General features: G+C 43.3%; 1 protein-coding gene across 1 annotated transcript in view; it reads left to right on the top strand.

The window, feature by feature from the left end:
* Window positions 1–19,950, top strand: part of LOC141091336 (retinol dehydrogenase 7-like) — a 125,442-nt gene that overhangs the window by 62,479 nt on the left and 43,013 nt on the right. The window contains exons 3-4 of the mRNA XM_073576865.1: window positions 7,436–7,769; window positions 18,733–18,991. Of these exons, the coding sequence (XP_073432966.1) occupies window positions 7,457–7,769; window positions 18,733–18,991 (572 nt within the window). The 5' untranslated portion in view covers window positions 7,436–7,456. The remainder of the gene's footprint in view (window positions 1–7,435; window positions 7,770–18,732; window positions 18,992–19,950) is intronic.

The raw sequence follows: 19,950 nt of genomic DNA, 5'->3' as shown, positions 1-19,950 counted from the left end.
ATCATTTATACTAGGCATGTGCCAATTAGCAGCTGTAATTAATCAAGCTGAAGTCAAAACTTCAGATGCTGGTCCCACGTCACTGAAACAGTTAAAAATGCAAGGAATTAGGAATTCGCATGATGCAAAGAAAAAACAAATATATCACAAAAGGGATGTGACATTTCAATAAGTTGCACAGGATATAACAAATAAACATGCATCAATGACTTTGGAATATACAAAAAAATAACATTTGATGATATTTAAAAAGCATAAAAAACGAAATGTACAATTGTGATTGTTATAATGCGAAAAAAAGATGGAAAACCATAAAAAATGTGACTTGTTTACATTAATGGAGGCAGGCTCCGACTGGCCAACCAGAGAACCGGAGGATTCTCCGGAGGGCCCAGGCACTGACACCTGCTGGCTGGCATACAGGCCAGCAGCTGTCTAGGGCCCCCCTGCTCCAAGCGCCCCCAGCAAGTGGCTATGGGGGGCCCTGAGTCAAGGTGGCCAGTCCTGTGCCAGCGTAGCAGCAGCTGGAGACAGGATCCTGTCCCCACTGCTAAAGTGAAATGAATATTCACGTTTCCCCATGCCCCTACAGGCATGGAGAGGCATGAATACCATTTCTCTTTGAACACTGCCCGCATGTAAAGCCCCACCACCGCACCACGCATGCACACATGCACATCCCAGCTTCCTGCTCGGCTCTTCCTGTCTGAGACAGCCCAGCTGGATGACGTCATCATCCAGCGTGCTGTCTCAGACAGAAAGCTGCTGGCAAGGAGGAGGCTGCTGGGATGTGCTGCTGCTGCGGGGAAGTGAGCTGTGCTGTGTGCCTGCATGTGTGTATGTGGTGTGGTGCTTTGTGTGTGTGTGAGAGTGAAGCGGTGCTATGTGTGTGTGTCTCTGTGTGTGTGTGAGAAAGGGTGGTGGGGAAGGACAATGATATTGGTGGGGGAGGCAATGATGGAGGTGATAGGCAAGGATGGAGGGGAGAGGCAATGATGGAGGTGAAGGGCAATGATGGTGGTGGGGGAGACAATGATGGAGGTGATGGGCAATGATGGAGGTGATGGGCAATCATGTAGGTGATGGGAGGCAATGGTGAAGGTGATGGGCAATGATGGAGGTGATGAAATCGGCAATGGTGTCAGGGGGAGGCAATGATTGAGGTGGTGGAATGGGCAGTGATGGGGGTGGTGGGGCAGTGATAGGGGTGGTGGGCAGAAGGTAATCATGGGGGTGGTGATGAGGACGATGATGATGGTGGAGAGGGGCTGCATTATACTTTATGAGGGGGCTATGATGATGGCATGCAGGGCGGTGATTGCTATTTTACATTAACCCCTTTGGCGCTGGTTCGCCAGAAACTATTGTTCAGCCAGTCGGCGCCCAAGGGGTTAATCAGGTTAGGTGACGTTGCAATCACCCTACCCATTGTGACAACTGTGATTGGTGCTGTGTAACACAGCACCAATCACAGCATGTCACATGATTGTTTGTTTTTTACTAACTTTATTGTCACATTACGGTGATTAGCTGGTCAGAGATCACCAGCCAATAACAGCGGTCACCGATGCGGGGGGGGGGTGCATAACCCATGGCAATGTGCAGGGATGGTCTGCTGTCAGAGCCAGCAGCCATCACAAACTGGTCACCGCGCAATGACCGGAAATAGCAATGCCGTACTAGTACTGCGGTTTGCGAGAATGCACCCCCCGCAGAGCAGTACTAGTAAGGCACATGTCAGGAAGGGGCTAGTGTAAGCAAGTTACTTTTTTATTGTTTTCCATCTTTTATTAATTTTCGCTTTATGACAGTCACGAAGGACAAAAGTATGTTTCGTTTTCTATGTTCTTTAAATATCAAATGTTATTTTTGGTACATTCCTAAGTCATAGATGCATGTTTAACTAAATGATTTTTTGTCAAAAATCATATTTATCTGTTATATCCTGTGCAACTTATTGATACATCACATCCCTTTTGGGATATACAGTTGTGCTCAAAATTTTATATACCCCTTCAGAATTTTTGCTTTCTTGGCCTTTTTTCAGAGACTATGAATGATAACACAAAAACTTTTTCTGCACTCATGGTTAGTGGTTGGGTGAAGCCATATATTGTCAGACTACTGTGTTTTCTCTGTTTAAATCATAATGACAATCCGAAACATCCAAATGACCCTGATCAAAAGTACACATACCCTATTTCTTAATGCCGTGTATTGCCCCCTCTAGCATCAATGATAGCTTGAAGTTTTTTGTGGTAGTTGTGGATGAGGTCCTTTATTTTCTCAGATGGTAAAGCTGCCCACTCTTCTTGGCAAAAAGTCTTCTGGTCTGGTAAATTCCTGCACTGTCTAGCATGAACTGGGCACTTGCTATCTCCCCAGAGTGGCTCAATGATATTGAGGTCAGGAGACTGAGATGGGCACTCCAGAACCTTCGCTTTGTTCTGCTGTAGCCAATGACAGGTCGATTTGGCCTTGTGTTTTGGATCGTTGTCATGTTGGAATGTTCAAGTACGTCCCATTCGCAGCTTCCAGGCTGACGAGTGCAAATTTGCATCCAGTATTTGCTAATAACGTGCTGCATTCAACTACCTTCAATTTTGACCAAGTTTCCTGTGCCTTTGTACCTCCATCCATTACAGAAGCAACGGTGTTCCTTTGATCATAGGCCTTGTTGACCTCTCTCCAAATGTAACGTTTATGGTTGTAGCTAAAATGTTCAATTTTAGTCTCATCACTCTAAATTACCTTGTTCCAGAAGTTTTGAGGCTTGTCTCTGTGCTGTTTTGCGTATTATAGAAGAGATACTTTGTGGCGTTTGCGCAGTAATGGCTTTCTTCTGGCTACTCGATCATGCAGCCCATTTTTCAAGTCCCTCCTTATTGTGCATCTTGAAACATCCACACTGCTAGTTTTCAGAGAGTCCAGTATTTCAGCTGATGTTATTTGTGGGTTCTTCTTTGCATCCCGATCAATTTTCTTGGCAGTTGTGGACAAAATTTTGTTTTGTCTACCTGACTGTGGTTTTGTTTTCACAGAGCCTCTGATTTTCCATTTGTTAATCACAGTTTGAACGCTGCTAACTGGCATTATCAATTCCTTGGATATCTTTTAGTGTCCCTTTCCTGTTTTATACAATTCAACTACCTTTTCCCGTAGATCTGTTGACAATTATTTTGCCTTTCCCATGACTCACAATCCAGAAACGTCAGTGGCTGGATGAAAGATGCAAGAGTCTGTCTGGATCCCAGAATCTCACTCAGCTTTTATGCACACACACCGATTACAAGCAAACAGGTCACAGGTGTTGATGTTACCTTTAGTAGCCAGTCAAACCTTTTTTTGTCTACTTCTGTGTATGTTATCAGGCCAAAATCACCAGGGTATGTGAACTTTTGATCAGGGTCATTTGGATGTTTTGGGTTGTCATTATGATTTAAAAAGAGAAAACAGTAGTTTGACAATGAATGGCTTCATTGTATTTGCTTTTCCTTTGCATCATGCTATTTCCCAATTCCTTGAATTTTTAACTGTTTCTGTGAAGTGGGACCAGTGTTATGAATGAGTCACCGTAGGAGGCAAAAACAGAAATACTAGCTAAGTCCAGAAAACCAGAGAAGTTGGCAGCTATCGGATTGCAGACCCCTGAACCTAACAACAACAACTAGCAGTAGCCGTGGGGGGTTCCTACGGTGCCCTAGACCCCTCGATCACAGCCGGAGAACTACATAGCCTAAAGACAGAAAGGGAAATCTAAACTGCCCCAGAGCAGACCCCAAAGCAATAGGCAGCCCCCAACATATAATGACGGTGAAGCAAGACGAAAAAACACTCACACAGATAGAAAGATAGGCTGAGCAAATGATGGGGCCCAAGCTAACTAAATAGGACAGGACAGGAAAGCTGCTGTCTTTAATCCACCAAAACCCTCTCAAAAACAAGAGCCAACAGACTGATAGGGAAAAAAAGCCCTGAAGACGCTAGGCTTCAAAAGACTATAACAGTACTCAGGTATTTTCTGAAGACAGAGCAAAAAGGAATTCAGCTCACCCAGCAGGGAAAGGCAGAAATCCAGAAAAACAAGGCAAAACAAAACCAAAACACAAATGCAAAAAGAAGAGCAGAAAACTTAGCTTTTGAGGAGCAGGAATCAGACTGGTCTCCAAGAATCCCTCAGAGAAATCACCCGCAAGGCAGAAGGGCATCGGCTGCCTTATATCCAGTCAGCAATTTCAGTCACCCAGTCATCATCATTCTGCTCAGGTGCTTTGTAATCAGCCTCACTACCTTCCTTCACCAGAAGAGAGAGTTCATCAGACCTCAATGGTGAAGGGGAAAATGAACTCACAACAGACCAGCATCTGAAGTTTTGACTTTAGCTTGATTAATTACAGCTGCTAATTTGCACATGCCTAGTATAAATGATAGGTCACATTGATTCACCTCTGTTTTCCTATGAATAAGGGTGGTGTATACACCAGAAATGCATAATGTTTCCTGAGGTTTCATTTTACCATGTTCTAATATATTTTCCAATAAAGAAAGATTTTACTTATATCCTGGATTGATGTGCCAATACACTTCTTTTTTCCTCCACTATTTGCCTGTAATCACCAGCGGGTGTGGCACTCTCAGAACGAACTCCAGCTAAACCATTGATCCAGGGATTCACTCTCCCTCCTACCCGCCACTGTTATGACTTTGTAGAGATTGTTTTCATACTTTTTTGTTGGTGCTGTGTTTACATCTATTTGACTTAAAAGTCAAGCTTGGTATGGTGTCCAAAAGTCAGTTACATCAAAGTGACATAACCTTTTTTTCTACTATGTGTCTCTACAACTGCAACGGATATAAACTTGTTATTTGAACCAAAATGTGGTTTTCCAATTAAAATCAATTAAGTGTTATTCCAAAATGGTTTATGGTGCAGAATTCCACATAAAAAAGTGTGTGAACATACGCTTACTGTTCTGATGAAATGGTAGTTTCTTAATATTATATAAATTAATGTAAATTGAAAGAATTTTTATTATGCAGAGTCATTTCATACTTGATTGAGATACACTTACTTTCCACAAAGATGAAAACAACACCTGACTGTGGTCTCTTGTGAGCTACTACGATAAGCAGGACACAGGTTCTTTAAAATGTCATCTCACATGAAGAGAAATACTTCATAGAAATCTTGTGACTTTATGCATTCACTCTCCCAATCATGTTGTTTGTAGCAGTCCCACTTGTTCATATGGTTGTTGATTGACCTGTATGAAGTCAACAAGAGGACATAGTGCAAACCAGCTGCTAATAAAATGTGAGAGTATATTTATTGGTCATGCACATTTGATTCCGAGCTTGATTCTGAGCTTTCCTTTGCCCCCCACATTCGATCACTGGCTTGCTCTTGTCATCTGCACCTCAAAAACATTTCTAGAATTTGACCTTTTCTTACTTTTGACTCTGCAAAAACTCTTACTGTTTCTCTTATTCATTCTTGTCTCGACTATTGTAACTCTCTTCTAATCAGTCTCCCTCTTACCAAACTCTCCCCTCTCCAATCTGTCTTGAATGCTGCAGCCAGGATCATATTCCTCACTAATTGTTACACCGATGCCTCTACCTTGTGCCAGTCATTACACTGGCTACCCAACCACTCCAGAATTCAGTATAAACTTATTACCCTCACCCACAAAGCTCTCCATGGCTCAGCACCACCCTACATCTCCTCTCTTGTTTCATTATACCACCCTACCCTAACCCTCCGTTCTGCTGATGACCTGAGGTTAGCATCCTCAATAGTCAGAACCTCCCACTCCCGTCTCCAAGACTTTACACGTGCTGCGTCAATTCTTTGGAATGCACTTCCCAGGTCAACATGATTAGTCCCCAATCCCCAAAATTTTAAGCGTGCCCTGAAAACACATTTATTCAGACTGGCCTATCGCCTCAACACATTAACCTAATCTATCCCTGTGTGGCACAGCCAAAAGTTTTACCATAACCAGATTCCCTGCATCATGTTCCCACATGCTTTATGCATCCATAAGGCTAGTTTCACACTAGCGTTTAAACGACGCGCGCACGGCGCCGCTAAGCCACGCCCCCTGCCGGCTCCCTGCCCGCCCCTTCCTGTTATCGCCTCCTCCAAGCGCAGAGGGCTGCATGCGTTATGCGCACCCTATCTTTAGCATAGGGTGCGCAGGCCATGCGCAACTATGAATATAGCGTGCGCTGCACATTTTTGGAGGTGCGCCGAGCGTGCCGAACGCAGCATGTTGCATTTTGGCGCGCACGGCGCACATTCAAAAATGCGCAGCGCACGCTATATTCATAGTTGCGCACGGCCTGCGCACCCTATGCTAAAGATAGGGTGCGCATAACGCATGCAGCCCTCTGCGCTCGGAGGAAGCGATAACAGGAAGGGGCGGGCAGAGAGCCGGCAGGGGGCGTGGCTTAACGGCGCCGTGCGCGCGTCATTTAAACGCTAGTGTGAAACTAGCCTTAGCCCTCTGTGTTTGTACTGTTACACACTTAACATTATGGCTGGTCCATACAATCAGGGCAACTGTTACCACCCACCTTTCGTGTCTACCTCTTTCCTCATAGACTGTAAGCTTGCGAGCAGGGCCCTCTTTCCTCTTGGTATTTGTTATAATCTATGTGATTATTGTTATGCTGTAATGTCTATTGTCTGTACAAATCCCTCTGAAATGTAAAGTGCTGCGGAATATGTCGACGCTATAGAAATAAAATGTATTATTATTATTATTATTAAAAGCAAACACTAACAGCATGTTTAGCCTTCCGTGCGACCCACGGTTTCACCCTCAAATGGCTTCTTCAGGGTCACTGGATGGCATCGCACTTTAATGTACCATGTAGACCCATTTTAGAAAATGTCAATCAAGTTCAGTGTGACTACATTGTACCCCAAAATGAAAGAAAAGAGCTGCAGACCCGAGACAAGATTAATTTTAATAAACAAATATATAAGTCCCCCATGCCACATACAAGCCCCAGACCAGACCTTTCTATTTATACAGACCGTGGATCAGAATTGAAAAGTGTTAAAGGCATTTTTCCGGCAAGTGTGAAATATTTTAAACAATTCAGATATATTAAAATTTAAGGCCAGTTAGAACTCAATAATGAGGTCAAAAGCTACCACTTCCTGTCCACCCTCATCTGGAACAATTTCAGGAGTATGGAGATCTTGCCTCTTTCCAACAGTCACCTGGGCATTCTTCCAGCAAGTATGGAATAAATATACTTATTGAAAGACTAACTTTAGAGATAGTTAGAACTCATTAATGTGGCCAAAGGGTACCACTTCCTGTCCAGATAGGTTTTTACCTGTAGTTTTAGGTATGTTTTATCAGCATTGCTTGCACCTTTATTTAATAAATTTAACTTCAATTACCCAATTATATTGCAGGATATATTTACATCTCCCATCATGTGGCTCCTTCTGTTGGTGGTGCTTGGTCTGATCTTCTTGTACAGATGGCATAGACAAAGTCTGATCCTGGAAAATCTCAGCGACAAATACGTCTTCATCACTGGATGTGACACTGGATTCGGAAACCTACTGGCAAAGCAGTTAGATAAGCGTGGAATGAAGGTCCTGGCTGCCTGTCTGACCAATGAGGGGGCAGAAGACCTAAAGAAAGAGACCTCCAGTAGACTACAAGCAATAATACTGGATGTTACCGACAGCAAAAGTGTAAGCGCTGCTGCTGAAAAGGTGGCGGCTACAGTTGGAAGTAAAGGTAATCATATGTGTTTCCTGCATAAATGTATACTGTGGGTAGTAAATTGTACATTGTGATTTAAAAAAAAAAAAAACACTCGAACATCCGTCCATGTATTCACTAGTGGACATAGACAGAAGAGGACTCTTGTGCAAGACTCTTGTGCTGTCCAATAACTCATAATGCATAATTTCACCTGCTTTGTTGGTAGAAATGGGCCCTTTGTCGCGTCACTGGCTAGAGAAACTCAACTGCAATATCTGATAGAGCCCATGGACAGACATGGAGTTGTTTCTGCAAAAAAAAAGCATTTTCTAATGCTGGACCATAGTTGCTAAGTTGACTTTATATTTTTCTGGACGGCTTATCAGAAAATCATGAACAGACAATATTTTTTACGAACCCGATGGAAAACCATGAGAAATCATTCTGATCATAAGTGATACATATCTTCAACCCAAAATTCTGAAAATAAGACATCAGTTGCATTCACTGTGAACTATAAAATGATAATTACAGTCAGAATAACCTGTATAACCTTCTTCAGCTTACAGACACTTTCAATTTTTTTTTACAGGCACAGGAGAAAAGTGTACTAATTTTATTGACTATCCTGAAATTTCTGAATGGTTGGCAAATAGTGATGAACCAACATGCTCTCCACTGATCGATACTTCTTCAAGCTTTGGGGCGACTGCGTATGCTCGAGTCCCAACCCTACATGTTCTGCAGTTGTTAGATAGCCGATAAGCATACGGGGACTGCCTGCTATACACAATAATGCCGTAGCCATGTTAGCTACTATCATTACTGTGATTGGCCAGCCACACTACATCATCGGGTCTTTTTTGCCTAATCGATGCTTGGCACACTCTCCTCTGTAAGTAGTTTAGGTACAGTTAATCTATCACCTTCTCCGTCATCCTGTAGAATGTAAGTTTATATACAGCACCATGGAATCAATAGTGCTATATAAATAAATAATAATAATAATAGGAGGGAGCGCTTAGATTAGAGCAGGCATACAGTATATGCAGTGTTTAATTACTATTGTAGTACTTGCATACCACTGTTGCACCATTAAAACAAAAGTCCTTTTCAGGGATACATACTGTCCATTCTCTAGTAAAATCGCTGTTACCTGCATTCAGTGTATGGATAGCTGGTGGAGGAGGGATAGTTTTGGACTAGAGGCATATAGGCACCGTCATGTCATTATGTGGACATTGCTTCACATTTTCAGAGGACAACCATGTGCAGTGAAACCTGCATTTCGTAAGGTCCAAAGTTCATTTTTGCCACAGGATCCCAATGGAACCACTGTCATAGCGAGTGAAGCCGCTGCAAGGTGAATATAATACAGGAGTTGGGTGAACTGTATGATTAATATTAGTAAACTAGCTGAAGAGCCCGGCATTGATCGGGTATAGTAACTAACTATGGTTAGTTATAGCAAATTATAATGATTATATCTATATATATATAATGCTGAGTGTATAGCCCTGCCCACTCCGCATAGCCACTTCCATACCAATGATCCCTTTAATAGAAGCCTGGGGTCAGAATCAAGAGTTCTGAGGGATTTACCCTAATACCAGAGATCCCTTTAAGAGGGAAGCTGTGCCTATGGGATGGAGGAAGTGTGATGGGTATATGGGCACGGGAGGGGGATTCATTTCTGTCATGTGCTCTCTGCTCCTTTCTGGGGGGCAGACAATGGTTGGGAGCTTATGTTCCTGGGGATGCTAGATTTCTCCCACATGGTCAGTGCCTGCTGAGGTGTTATGGAGTGGGAAAACTGTTGCTCATAGCAACCAGTCACAGCTCAGCTTCTTTTAAACAGCTCTAGTGAAATAAAAGATGCTTCGTGATTGGTTGGTGATACACACATACAATCAATTTTATATATATAGATTGGATTCTACCAGACACCAAAAGCATTAGAATTCAAGTCAAAATACATTGTATGCAAGCGAGGGCCTGTATTGTGGTCAGTCTGTCAGGCCTGGAACCCCTGTCAGGAACATGTACAAGCCTCATTTTACTTGGAAGCAGCCTCATCAAGGGAAAGAGATAGGAGTGCCATTGACCAATGTGCACAAGCCTACGCATTTCTTCTGGAAACTACCCAACTACAGGATATGTCCCAGAGAGTGATGAGGTCTGTGGAGTGTATTACTCAGGTGACAGGCAGTGCTACAGAGCTCAGGTAAAGTCCTTAGCGTGGCAATAACCACATTCCAACATGTGTAAGACTGCGGCCTGAGTGGGTTTGTGGAGTGTATTAACCCAGTCTCTTAGAATTCTTAGATGTGCTTAAAATAAACAGAAACTGGCCAATACCCCACCACCATTTGTTTGTAAGGATCCAAATTTAGAAAATGTAAAGGGGGTTTTACACATAGCGATATCGCTAAAGCATCACCGATTTGGTGACGCAGCAGCGATATCGCTAGCGATATCGCTATGTGTGATACTTACCTCCGACCGGCTCCCCTGCTGTCCATCGCTGATCGCGCGAGATCGTGCAGCTCCATTTCTCGTCAGGTGCTTCCTGCTGGGCTTCCTGCTGGCGCCGACGAGCAACGCGTGGAAGCGGACGGAGGACGTCAGGATCGCCGCGTCTGAAAGGTAATTATCGTCCGCTGTATCGCTGCTGCATCGCTGTGAGATCATCCTGTGTGGAAGCTCACTAGCGATCATTTAGTGATGCACCAGCGATCCTGACTGGGTCATATCGCTGGTCGGGATCGCTGGTGCATCGCTAAATGTAAAGGGGCCTTAAGGGAAGCAACAGTTTATTAAAGAGACACAAGTCTCACTTAGAAGCCTGGAAAAGTCAACAATGGTCTTCGTCCAGCACTGGACAATGTAAATTGTTAATGAATAAGTATTCCCTATTTAACAATTTGTGAACAGACATATTGTATATAGTTCTAACAAGAAAAGATCAATTCGGCACAGCTGCAACCACCTTACCTTGGCAACATGCCATAAGGTACAATTCACACACCTGAAATAAACACTACCAACCCAAAAGAACGGGTGCTCAATCCTTAAGAAATGGACAAAAATTTGTTGTATGAAAATAGAAAAAAGAGGATGGCACTCACCGTTCTGATGTGATTGTTTTACTGAAGGATAAAAAGCATAGGCTCGGGAGTAATGCACAAGCTGTGGATAACGGCCGTTTCGCGTTCCTGCACTTCAGTGGGTCCTGATGTCGAATGACAGGAAGGTGAAACTTAAAACACCCACAGGTGTAGAAACACCTCCTGACTTCTGACATGCAAACACTCTCATTCAATAGAGTGAACATATAATACAATTAAAAACAGATTTACAATCAAATGCACCAAAATCACAATGAATATAAGTGTATCTTTTTAAAGAAAAACAGACATATCAATTTTTTCATTTAACCTTAAAGGTCCTGTTGTGTTAGTACACAGAATCCATCTGGCTTCTCTTTGTAAGAGAAGTCTCCGGTGGTTTCCCCCTTGTTTCGGTAGAAAAACTCTCTCTATACCAGAAAAACGCAAGGATTCTGCGTTTTTAATTGTATTATGTGAATGAAGTAACACAGGGGAAAGGCCAGTGGTTTCACTGTAACACAGATTTTCTATCCAGGCATTCCACCCACCTACTGGGGTGCTGCGTATATGAGCAGGATATGGCATATGCTAACAGAGGTATTATGTCAAATTCCCCTTTATAACAGAGGTATTATGTGGAACTAGCAGGCTGAAACATGAAGAATTGTGTGGAGCATATCAATGCATTTATGTTACAAAATGTCCAAGTGAAGATCCAAAAAAACAACATCAGGCTACCAGATAAACGCTAAAAGAGACCGTGAAAAGGGCAACGCAAAAAAATTATAATAGAATATATTGAGATTAGAGTAGAAATTTGACCATTACACAATATACAAACGTTTCCAAAAATTACCCCAAGGGGTCTGTATCATACACGCTGAAAGACACTATCATGGGGACATCACAATACACTAAAGGCCCCGTCACACAGAGCGATATCGCCAGTGAGATCGCTGATTTTGTGACACTACATCACATTTGTGTGACATGTATCAGCGACCGCCCCCCCCCGCCAGGTATCGCTGATCGTGCAGGATCGTCTTGGGCCATTTCTTGATCGTTGGTCTACCGCTGGCCAGCGCGCATCGCTGCGTGTGGCAGCGGGAGAGCAACGATCAGCAATGCTGCACGCTGGTTACCTATGTAAACAGTGGGTTTCTAAGAGCCACGCGGCTCTTAGAAACCCACTGTTTATGTTGGATACCGGCATGCAGGCTGGTTACCAATGTAAACAGCGGGTTTCTAAGAGCCACGTGGCTCTTAGAAACCCTCTGTTTACCTTGGAAACCAGCTTGCTCACTGGTCCTGATCGCTGGTGAGCCTGTCTGTGACAGGTCACCGGCAATCAGCTAACAATGTCCCAACGATCCCATCCACGTCGGATCGTTGGTGGGATCGCTGGGACATTGTTATATGTAATGGGGCCTTAAGCAATTATTACAAGTGGCAGAGAGTACAAGTTTCACTATTGCACAATGTGCAAAGGTTTCAAAAAATTACCAAAAGGGTCTCTCTCAGAGCAGCTGAAAGTCACCAACATGGGGACATCACAATACACTTTGCAGTTGTTACAAGATAGACAGTACAAGTTTCACCAGTGCACAATGTGAAAAGGCACTCCCAAAATTAACCGCATCAAATGAGATCTAGGAAGCATCAACCATAAAATTACATAGCCTTTATTAGTATACACAGTCATAAACCCACCATTAAAAAGAGATAATATCCAATAAGCTGCTACAGGGAACATACATCCAAATCAGACAACTAGTGTTGTATATCCAAAAAGAGTACTGTAATGCAGCACCAGTAATACAGATCAAACTGTACCTGCAGAGAGCATATAAATAAATACTTAGCCCAGAAATAGTGGCCAAACAACACTCTTGAACAAATGGAACTATGCACAGTTTGCACAAAAATCAATAACAGGCTAGGTTTCACTGAAAATCCATATTAAACATTATACTAAGGCATGTGCCCATATATATATTGGGAATTAATCAATGTGCAATATAACCTACAGTAAAAAGTGCATACAGTGCATATACAACATGGTCATGTGACCTAATATGAATCCTAATTATTAAGGGTTTGTTAATTATATGCTTATAAGTACATAAAGTGGGTCAGGATGGCCAAAATTGAACAAAAAGTGCACTAGTGCATATATAAACTGGTTTTCAGACCTAGTAATACCACCTAGGCTTCCCACAAGTACTGATACAAGCATAAACCAAGAAAATAAATAACACTACAAAAGTAGAGAGAGTATATGACCTTGTCATGCAGCGCAGATCCCCGATGCACATTTTGAGTTAGCTTCTTCCATGGGGGTTTCAAAACTGAAGAATCAGCAAGGACGATGGTATGGTCACTTAAGTAGTCCTTCACTATATTGGTCTACGTTTCCCTCCTCGTCATAGTTACATCCACAGATAGCCCTTGCTGATGGGACGGTCTCATGAAAATGGCCCAGTTGGTGGACATTCCCCCCCCTGAGTTGCACCTTGTGGTTGTGGCCCATCCTTGCAATCCTGGTGGGTGAAAAGAGCAGGTACCTCTGCCACCAGTGTTGTATGAGGGTAATCTTTTCAACAAGTCTTCCAATAAGGCCCTCTGGCATGCATGCACTGAAAAAGCCTTCGACATTAAAGAAGCAATTTTCTCCTTGTATCGTGGGTCAAGAAAGGTACACAGCCAGTATTTCATGGTGGACAAAATGTCTTTCACGCAAGAGTCTTGGGAAAGGCATCTGGACATGAACTCTGCCATGTGTGTCAGACTACAGAGAGTCAAACATTTAGTGTCCTCACCAGGAAGAACACTATTCATCCTCTCCTCCTCATGGCATATAGCCGCCTCCTCCTCTTCAGGCCATCCATGCTGGGCAGGCATAAAGCTAGGATTAGGAGTCATCTCTGTAGCACAGAGCCAAAAATTTACTTCCTCCTCCTCCTGTTCCTTGTCATCATCTTGTGTTGCCTGAGAATACTGTGAGGCTGGGCTGTCTAGTTTCAGCCACTGTACAATCTTGCTCCATATCCACCTGCTCAGCATTCAAAGCTTAATATTTCAGATTCTGCAGTGAACGGTTTAATAGACAGTGCAATGGGATAGTTACGCTCATAATAGCATCATCATCGCTTACCATCTTGGAACAATACAATACTCAAAGTTGTGAAGAACCTCACATAGATCAACAATCCGCACCCACTTGGCAGTTATGTGTGGGGGCTGAGTGTAACTCTGATGGGCATTGAGAAGCTGGAATTCAGAGACTGCTCTCTGCTGCTCACTAAGCCTTGCCAACATATGGAAGGTCGAATTCCAGTGTTTGGGAAGATGTGGGGAAACGGGGGGGTCGGAGGGCACCCAAGACCGCTAGCCAGAACTGCATGGACCAGAGATCGTCCCGCCTAACGCTCACTCTCCCGTTAACGTGGGAATAAAGCTACTCAGACAACACAGGATGAGCGTAAAACTGTGTGGCAATGCTATATTAAACCACAAAACAGGCAGATAACACATAGAACAGTCCCAGCAAAATTCCCCAAGATGCTGCACATCAGAGTCTCACCCTTCTGCTGACCCGCCGGAATAATGGCAGATGTTACATCAGAGCTCCCAGGGTTGGCTACCCCACCTGTGGTACACACACAGAGAAGAGATAACGACAAGCATATGAAGATGGCAGTCAACAGAGTCCATTCGAGGAACAAAGCCAATTGACATGAGAGTTACCACCTGGCTAATCCGAACATCTCCATGGAGCCAGGTGACCAGCGGGTCCCACACATGGCTTTCTACAAATTATCCATGGTTCAGAGATGGTCAGTGGAGCAGATCTGTATCCTTCCAACCGGAGCCGAAAACCCCTAGTTTGTTTCCTGTAGCATGATAGATCCGTGTCCCTCATGATGGTGCCATGAAGAATTGGCTGTAGTTCTGTCTCTCGTCCTTTTGTGTTTTTCAGAATGTCCGTCTCTGTCACATTCTCCCAGTCTCTCTGTCTCTCAGTCTCTTTATACAGAGGCATGTAATCTATTTTTAAATTTACCCAGTGTCCTTCAGTCTACCCTCACAGATAAGGAGAAGAATGGTGACCACCATGTTGTCTTGTTTGATTATGTAATCTATTTGCATAGATTATCCTCCTCTGTTTTAAAAATCAGCAAACTATCTGGGCTAGACAATGTATAATTAACATATTAGTAGACATCACTATTCATCAAGGATGAGAGCAAACGATGCTATATCAAATATCAGCTTACAAGTCAATATTCCAGGCTTACACACAAAAAAGTCTGTTTCCTTGACCAACCAGATATCAACACTTAAATCCAAAAGCCAACATACAGGTAAAAAGTCCATTCTTCTTGGTTTGCTAAGCATAGTTGTCAGGGTGGTTAAGATATAATATGATTTCTTCACAGCAGTTCACAAATCAGTTGATGAGGAGGCAAATTAAAGCACTGCTGCAGTGAAGCTAGACTGGCGAAAGCCTTAGATGACTTTGGGAAATGTGCGCTGACACATTGTACCTTGGCACGTAGGTCAGGGAAGTCAGGGTATGTTTTTAAAAACCACTGTACAACCAAGTTCAGCACGTGGTCCATGCATGGAACGTGTACCAGCTTGCTGAGCTTTAAAGCCACCACCAAGTTACGCCCATTGTCGCACACAATCAGACCTTGGAGGTTCAGCGGGGAGAGCCACAGATCAGTCTGTTTTTTTATCCCTTTCAACACCTTGGCTACGTTGTGAGCTTATCACCTAAATATATGAGCTTCAGCAGAGTGTGCTGCCCCTTCGCCGAGGCGGTGCTGCAGATTTCCCAGCTGAGGAGTGATGGGGAGGCTAGTTCCGCTGAGGATGAGGAGGACAAGGAGAGACGGGAAGTGAATTATGAGGAGACTGAAACTCTGATGAAAGTTGGGCCCGCTATTCTTGGTGTGGGTAAGATGTGTGATATCCCAGCCTCTAACTCTGTCCCAGCTTCCACCAGGTTAATCCAGTGTGCTTTCAGGGAAATGTACCAAGAACTTGCCATGTGTCTGTGGCTAGGTGGACCATCCCTGTGACTGCATTGGCCAGTGCATATTTTGTAACATGTACTTATGTAATGCGGGGATGGCACTCCGGGAAAAATAGAGATGGCTGGGAATGGAGTACCATGAGGATGCCACCACCAAGAGGTCACGGAAAGACTCAATTCCCACAAGTCGAAACGGCAACATTTCCAGGGCTAGCAATCTGGTAATGTGGGTGTTTAGAATTTGGGCCTGTGGGTGGGTGGCTAGATATTTCTGCTCTCTAGTAAATGTCTGGGGCAGGCACAGCTGAACTCTGCACTGGGACAACAAAGCAGATGTGGATGCTGTTGTATGTGTGCAACCGCTGGTTGTGGGTAGGAGGCATCAGTGCCTGCTTCATGGTCAGCAGATTGGGAAGGCTGTAAAATAGGAAGGGGCAGTAGTTTGACCCTCAGACACAGATTTGGTACCCAGGCGTTCCACCCACCTACTGGGCTGCTTGGCTGCCATGTGCTTTTGCATGCTGGTGGTGCTCAGGTTGGCAGTGTTCTTGCTTCTTCTTAGCTTGGTTTAGCAAATGCTGCAAATTACAGTTGTTTTATCAGAAGGACTTTCAGAAAAAAAACTGTCATACAGGGGAACAATGCACCCTTGGCCTGTTATCTAGCCAAGTGAGGGGCTCTGTGGAACAGTTGACCGAGTTCTACCTCAGGACAAACCACTACCTCTTCTTGCCTTTTTTCTTGTCATGGATCCATCCCTCTCTGCACTGCTGTGCTCGCTAGGCATGCCACCGTGCCAGTTTGGATCAATGGCCTCATCATCGACCACATTGTCTTCCAATTGCTCAATCTGATCCGCCTCCTGAGCTATGATTTGTGGCTGACCTGATGGCAGCTATGCCTCATGATTATCCTCCACCTTTTCAGACATCAATTGACCTTCCCCAACATGCCTTTCTCCTGGCCATGGGTGCTCAATTGTTTGGGCATCACTGCACTCCACCTCCTCGTGACCCTCTGCATGTTGAGACAAATTACAAGGGAACATAAACAGTTCCTCAAAGTGGCCAGCGTTGGAGTCATATGTTTCCTGGAACTCTTGATGGTGGGAGGAAAAAGGACCAGGTTGAACATGCAGAGGCCCAGTCTCTTGCCTACTTAGACTGGACCATGTGGAAGACTTTGTGGTGCTGCTTGTCAACACACTAGAGCATTTGCCTGCCATCCAACCCACAACATCTTCGCACTTGTCTGGGTTCGTTAGTGGTATAGCGCGCTGACCAAATTTTGACAGGAAACTAGAATGAGATACAGTCATCTTTGAATCTGTCACACACGGCCTTGGCAGGTACCACCACATCCACGTCCTTTAACATCATCCTTTCGCATCTTGAATGCGTTATGCTTATAAAACAAAAAAATACTGGCTTTATTTTTCACAAGTACCCTTACAAATGTCTTATGTACAAATTCACTATTTTTAGCAATGTGTGGCAATTTTTTTTTGAGATCGTCTTGCTGACACACTCCAAATTCAGAGTAATGAAGATTATTACCCTTGCTAAATTGTCTCGTATGATTATCTGTACCCATATTGCGCCAGTCGCCCAACTGGTAGATAAAGATACACTATTTTTTTAGAACAAAAGAAAATTAAGATTTTTTTAAAATCGGCTTGCTGACACACTGCAAATGTGGAGTAACGAAAATTATTTCCCCTGCTAAATTGTCACGTACCATTATCTGTACCCATATTGCACCAGTCGCACAACTGCTTGGCAAATATTAGGTATTTTATGTGGAAAATAGCAGAGAACTTCAGCATGTAATTGCAATGGTCAGAACGCACAGGTACCTGCCTTTTACTCACCATACCTTCCTTCTATTAAATCTCTCAATACTAAATTCAGACCTGAGAAACAAAAACAAGTAATCTTGATAGTCTTCAGCTCTTAAAATTGCTTTTTGGAATGGATAAACGATCAGTGTAAACTACTCTCAGTTTCCCTACACTACTTTCACTTTCCCTGTGCTCAAACTGCGCTCTCCCTATGCTGTTTCCAGCTGCAATGTGCGCAAGATGGAAGCAGGAAACCTTTAAATAGTCTCTATAATGCTGGAAGGCCAGCCAATCACAGTAATGCCCCACAAAAGATGGTGCCGGCATTACTGTGATTGGCAAGCCAGCCCAGCATATTCATTGGCTGCAAATATAGCGCCAAAAATGCTGGGCGGGTCACTCAGATATACCAAGGTGAATATCTAATTACTCGCTGAGTAACGAATATCCAGAATACTGTACTATTCGTTCAAGTAACGAATAGTGGTAAATGTATTCGATCATCACAAAGAATTTTGTAATGTTTTGTTAATTGTTAAAAAGTATGATTCATCTGTAAGAATGTTATTTTGTTACTTTTATGAAATGTAGTAAACTTTTTTTCCTATTATGGTGCCATGTAATATTGAGTTTTTGTTTCTTTTGACTTGCTGCTTACAGTTTTTTGATAGATGTGAACTGGTCAAATTTCCCTATGTGATATGAAAAGGTATCATGAAACATGTAGTTAGTTACCAAAGCTAGTGACTGCAGACAGTGATTCTTACTCCCAAGATGGCAGAGAGAAGACGGACTATTTTCTTCTGACAGAAAGCTAGAAGATGTTTTGTGAAAAATACAAGAACAATGTTGTGATGTGAGCAAGGTTATGGGGGAGCTGGAAAGATATGTGTTTATCGGTGTTCCTGTTGAGCAAAAAAATAAAAGCTGATAACTATAGCAATATGAAAAAAAAACTATATGCATAGATTCTGCATTTTATCAGTTCTGTTCTCTACATTGCAGGGCTCTGGGGCTTGGTTAATAATGCCGGCTATGCCCTCGTTCTTGCTCCAAATGAATGGCAAAAAAAAGAAGATTTGCTGAAGGTTCTGAATGTGAATTTGATTGGTATGGTGGATGTGACAGTACATCTACTGCCTCTTGTAAGAAAATCCAAAGGACGTATTGTAAATGTATCTAGTTCTTTGGGAAGACTGTCCATTGTTGGTGGAGGATATTGCCTGTCAAAGTATGGTGTGGAGGCTTTCTCTGACAGTTTAAGGTAAGTTTGAACATGATTATGAAAAACTTCTAATATTAGGAAGATTGATGCAGATAAACGCTATTAAAATAGTTTGTATTAGTGGCATAAATCGAAGCGTTTGGCAAATCTGGGTAGGTTTTCAGAAACTGTTGCACTACGAAGTTGAGCATGTAGGCCAAGTGTGGTACATGTGTGAACTTGCGAAGCTTCACATGAACCACCAGGTTACGCCCATTATCACACACGACCATTCCCGGATGTAGGTTCAGCGGCGAGAGCCTCAGATATGTCTGGTCTGTTATTCCTTTCTGTAACCTTGCTGTGGTTTGTGGTTTCTCTTCTAGACAAATTAGCTTCAGCAGAGCCTGTTGCCACTTAACTAAGGCAGTGCTGCAGAGCTTCCAGCTTATGACTGATGCAGACAACTTGCTCTGAGATAGCAAAATGGAGATGGAGGATGAGGAGGAGCAGGACGGGGTGTAGGAACTGGTGCAGGAGGTGAAGGAAACCCTGATGGAAGTAGGGCCAGCTATACTCAGCATCAGTAGCGTATGTACCATGCCAGGGTGGGATTCGCCCCGGGCCTCCAATAATGTTCACCCAGTGTGCTGTCAGGGAAATGTAGCAACTTTAGTAACAAACTCTTGGTCACGTGTCTGTCGTTAAGTGGACAATCCCAGTAACGTGTTGGTAAAGGCATGGGTGATGTTCCTGGACACATGCTGGTACAAGGTGGAGACACCACAACAGGAGAAATAGTGGTAGCCGGGAATCGAGTACTGAGGGACCAAATTTGTACACCTGTAGCAGTACAATTTTTGTTTTTTATGTCAAACCAACAAAATTTCTACAGTATAAATGACATTAGTCAATTTTTCCAACAAAAATATTTGTCTATGGGTGAAAAACATAATACATTATATAATATAATAAATTTTTGAACAGGTTTTTTGCGGGTTATACAAACATACCAACAA

Source organism: Dendrobates tinctorius, unplaced genomic scaffold, assembly GCF_039654945.1.
Source record: "Dendrobates tinctorius isolate UK_male_01 unplaced genomic scaffold, ASM3965494v1 ptg000051l, whole genome shotgun sequence".
Taxonomy (NCBI): Eukaryota; Metazoa; Chordata; class Amphibia; order Anura; family Dendrobatidae; genus Dendrobates; species Dendrobates tinctorius.
The sequence above is the reverse complement of the archived record's forward strand: the minus strand, read 5'-3'. Positions and strand labels throughout refer to the sequence as shown.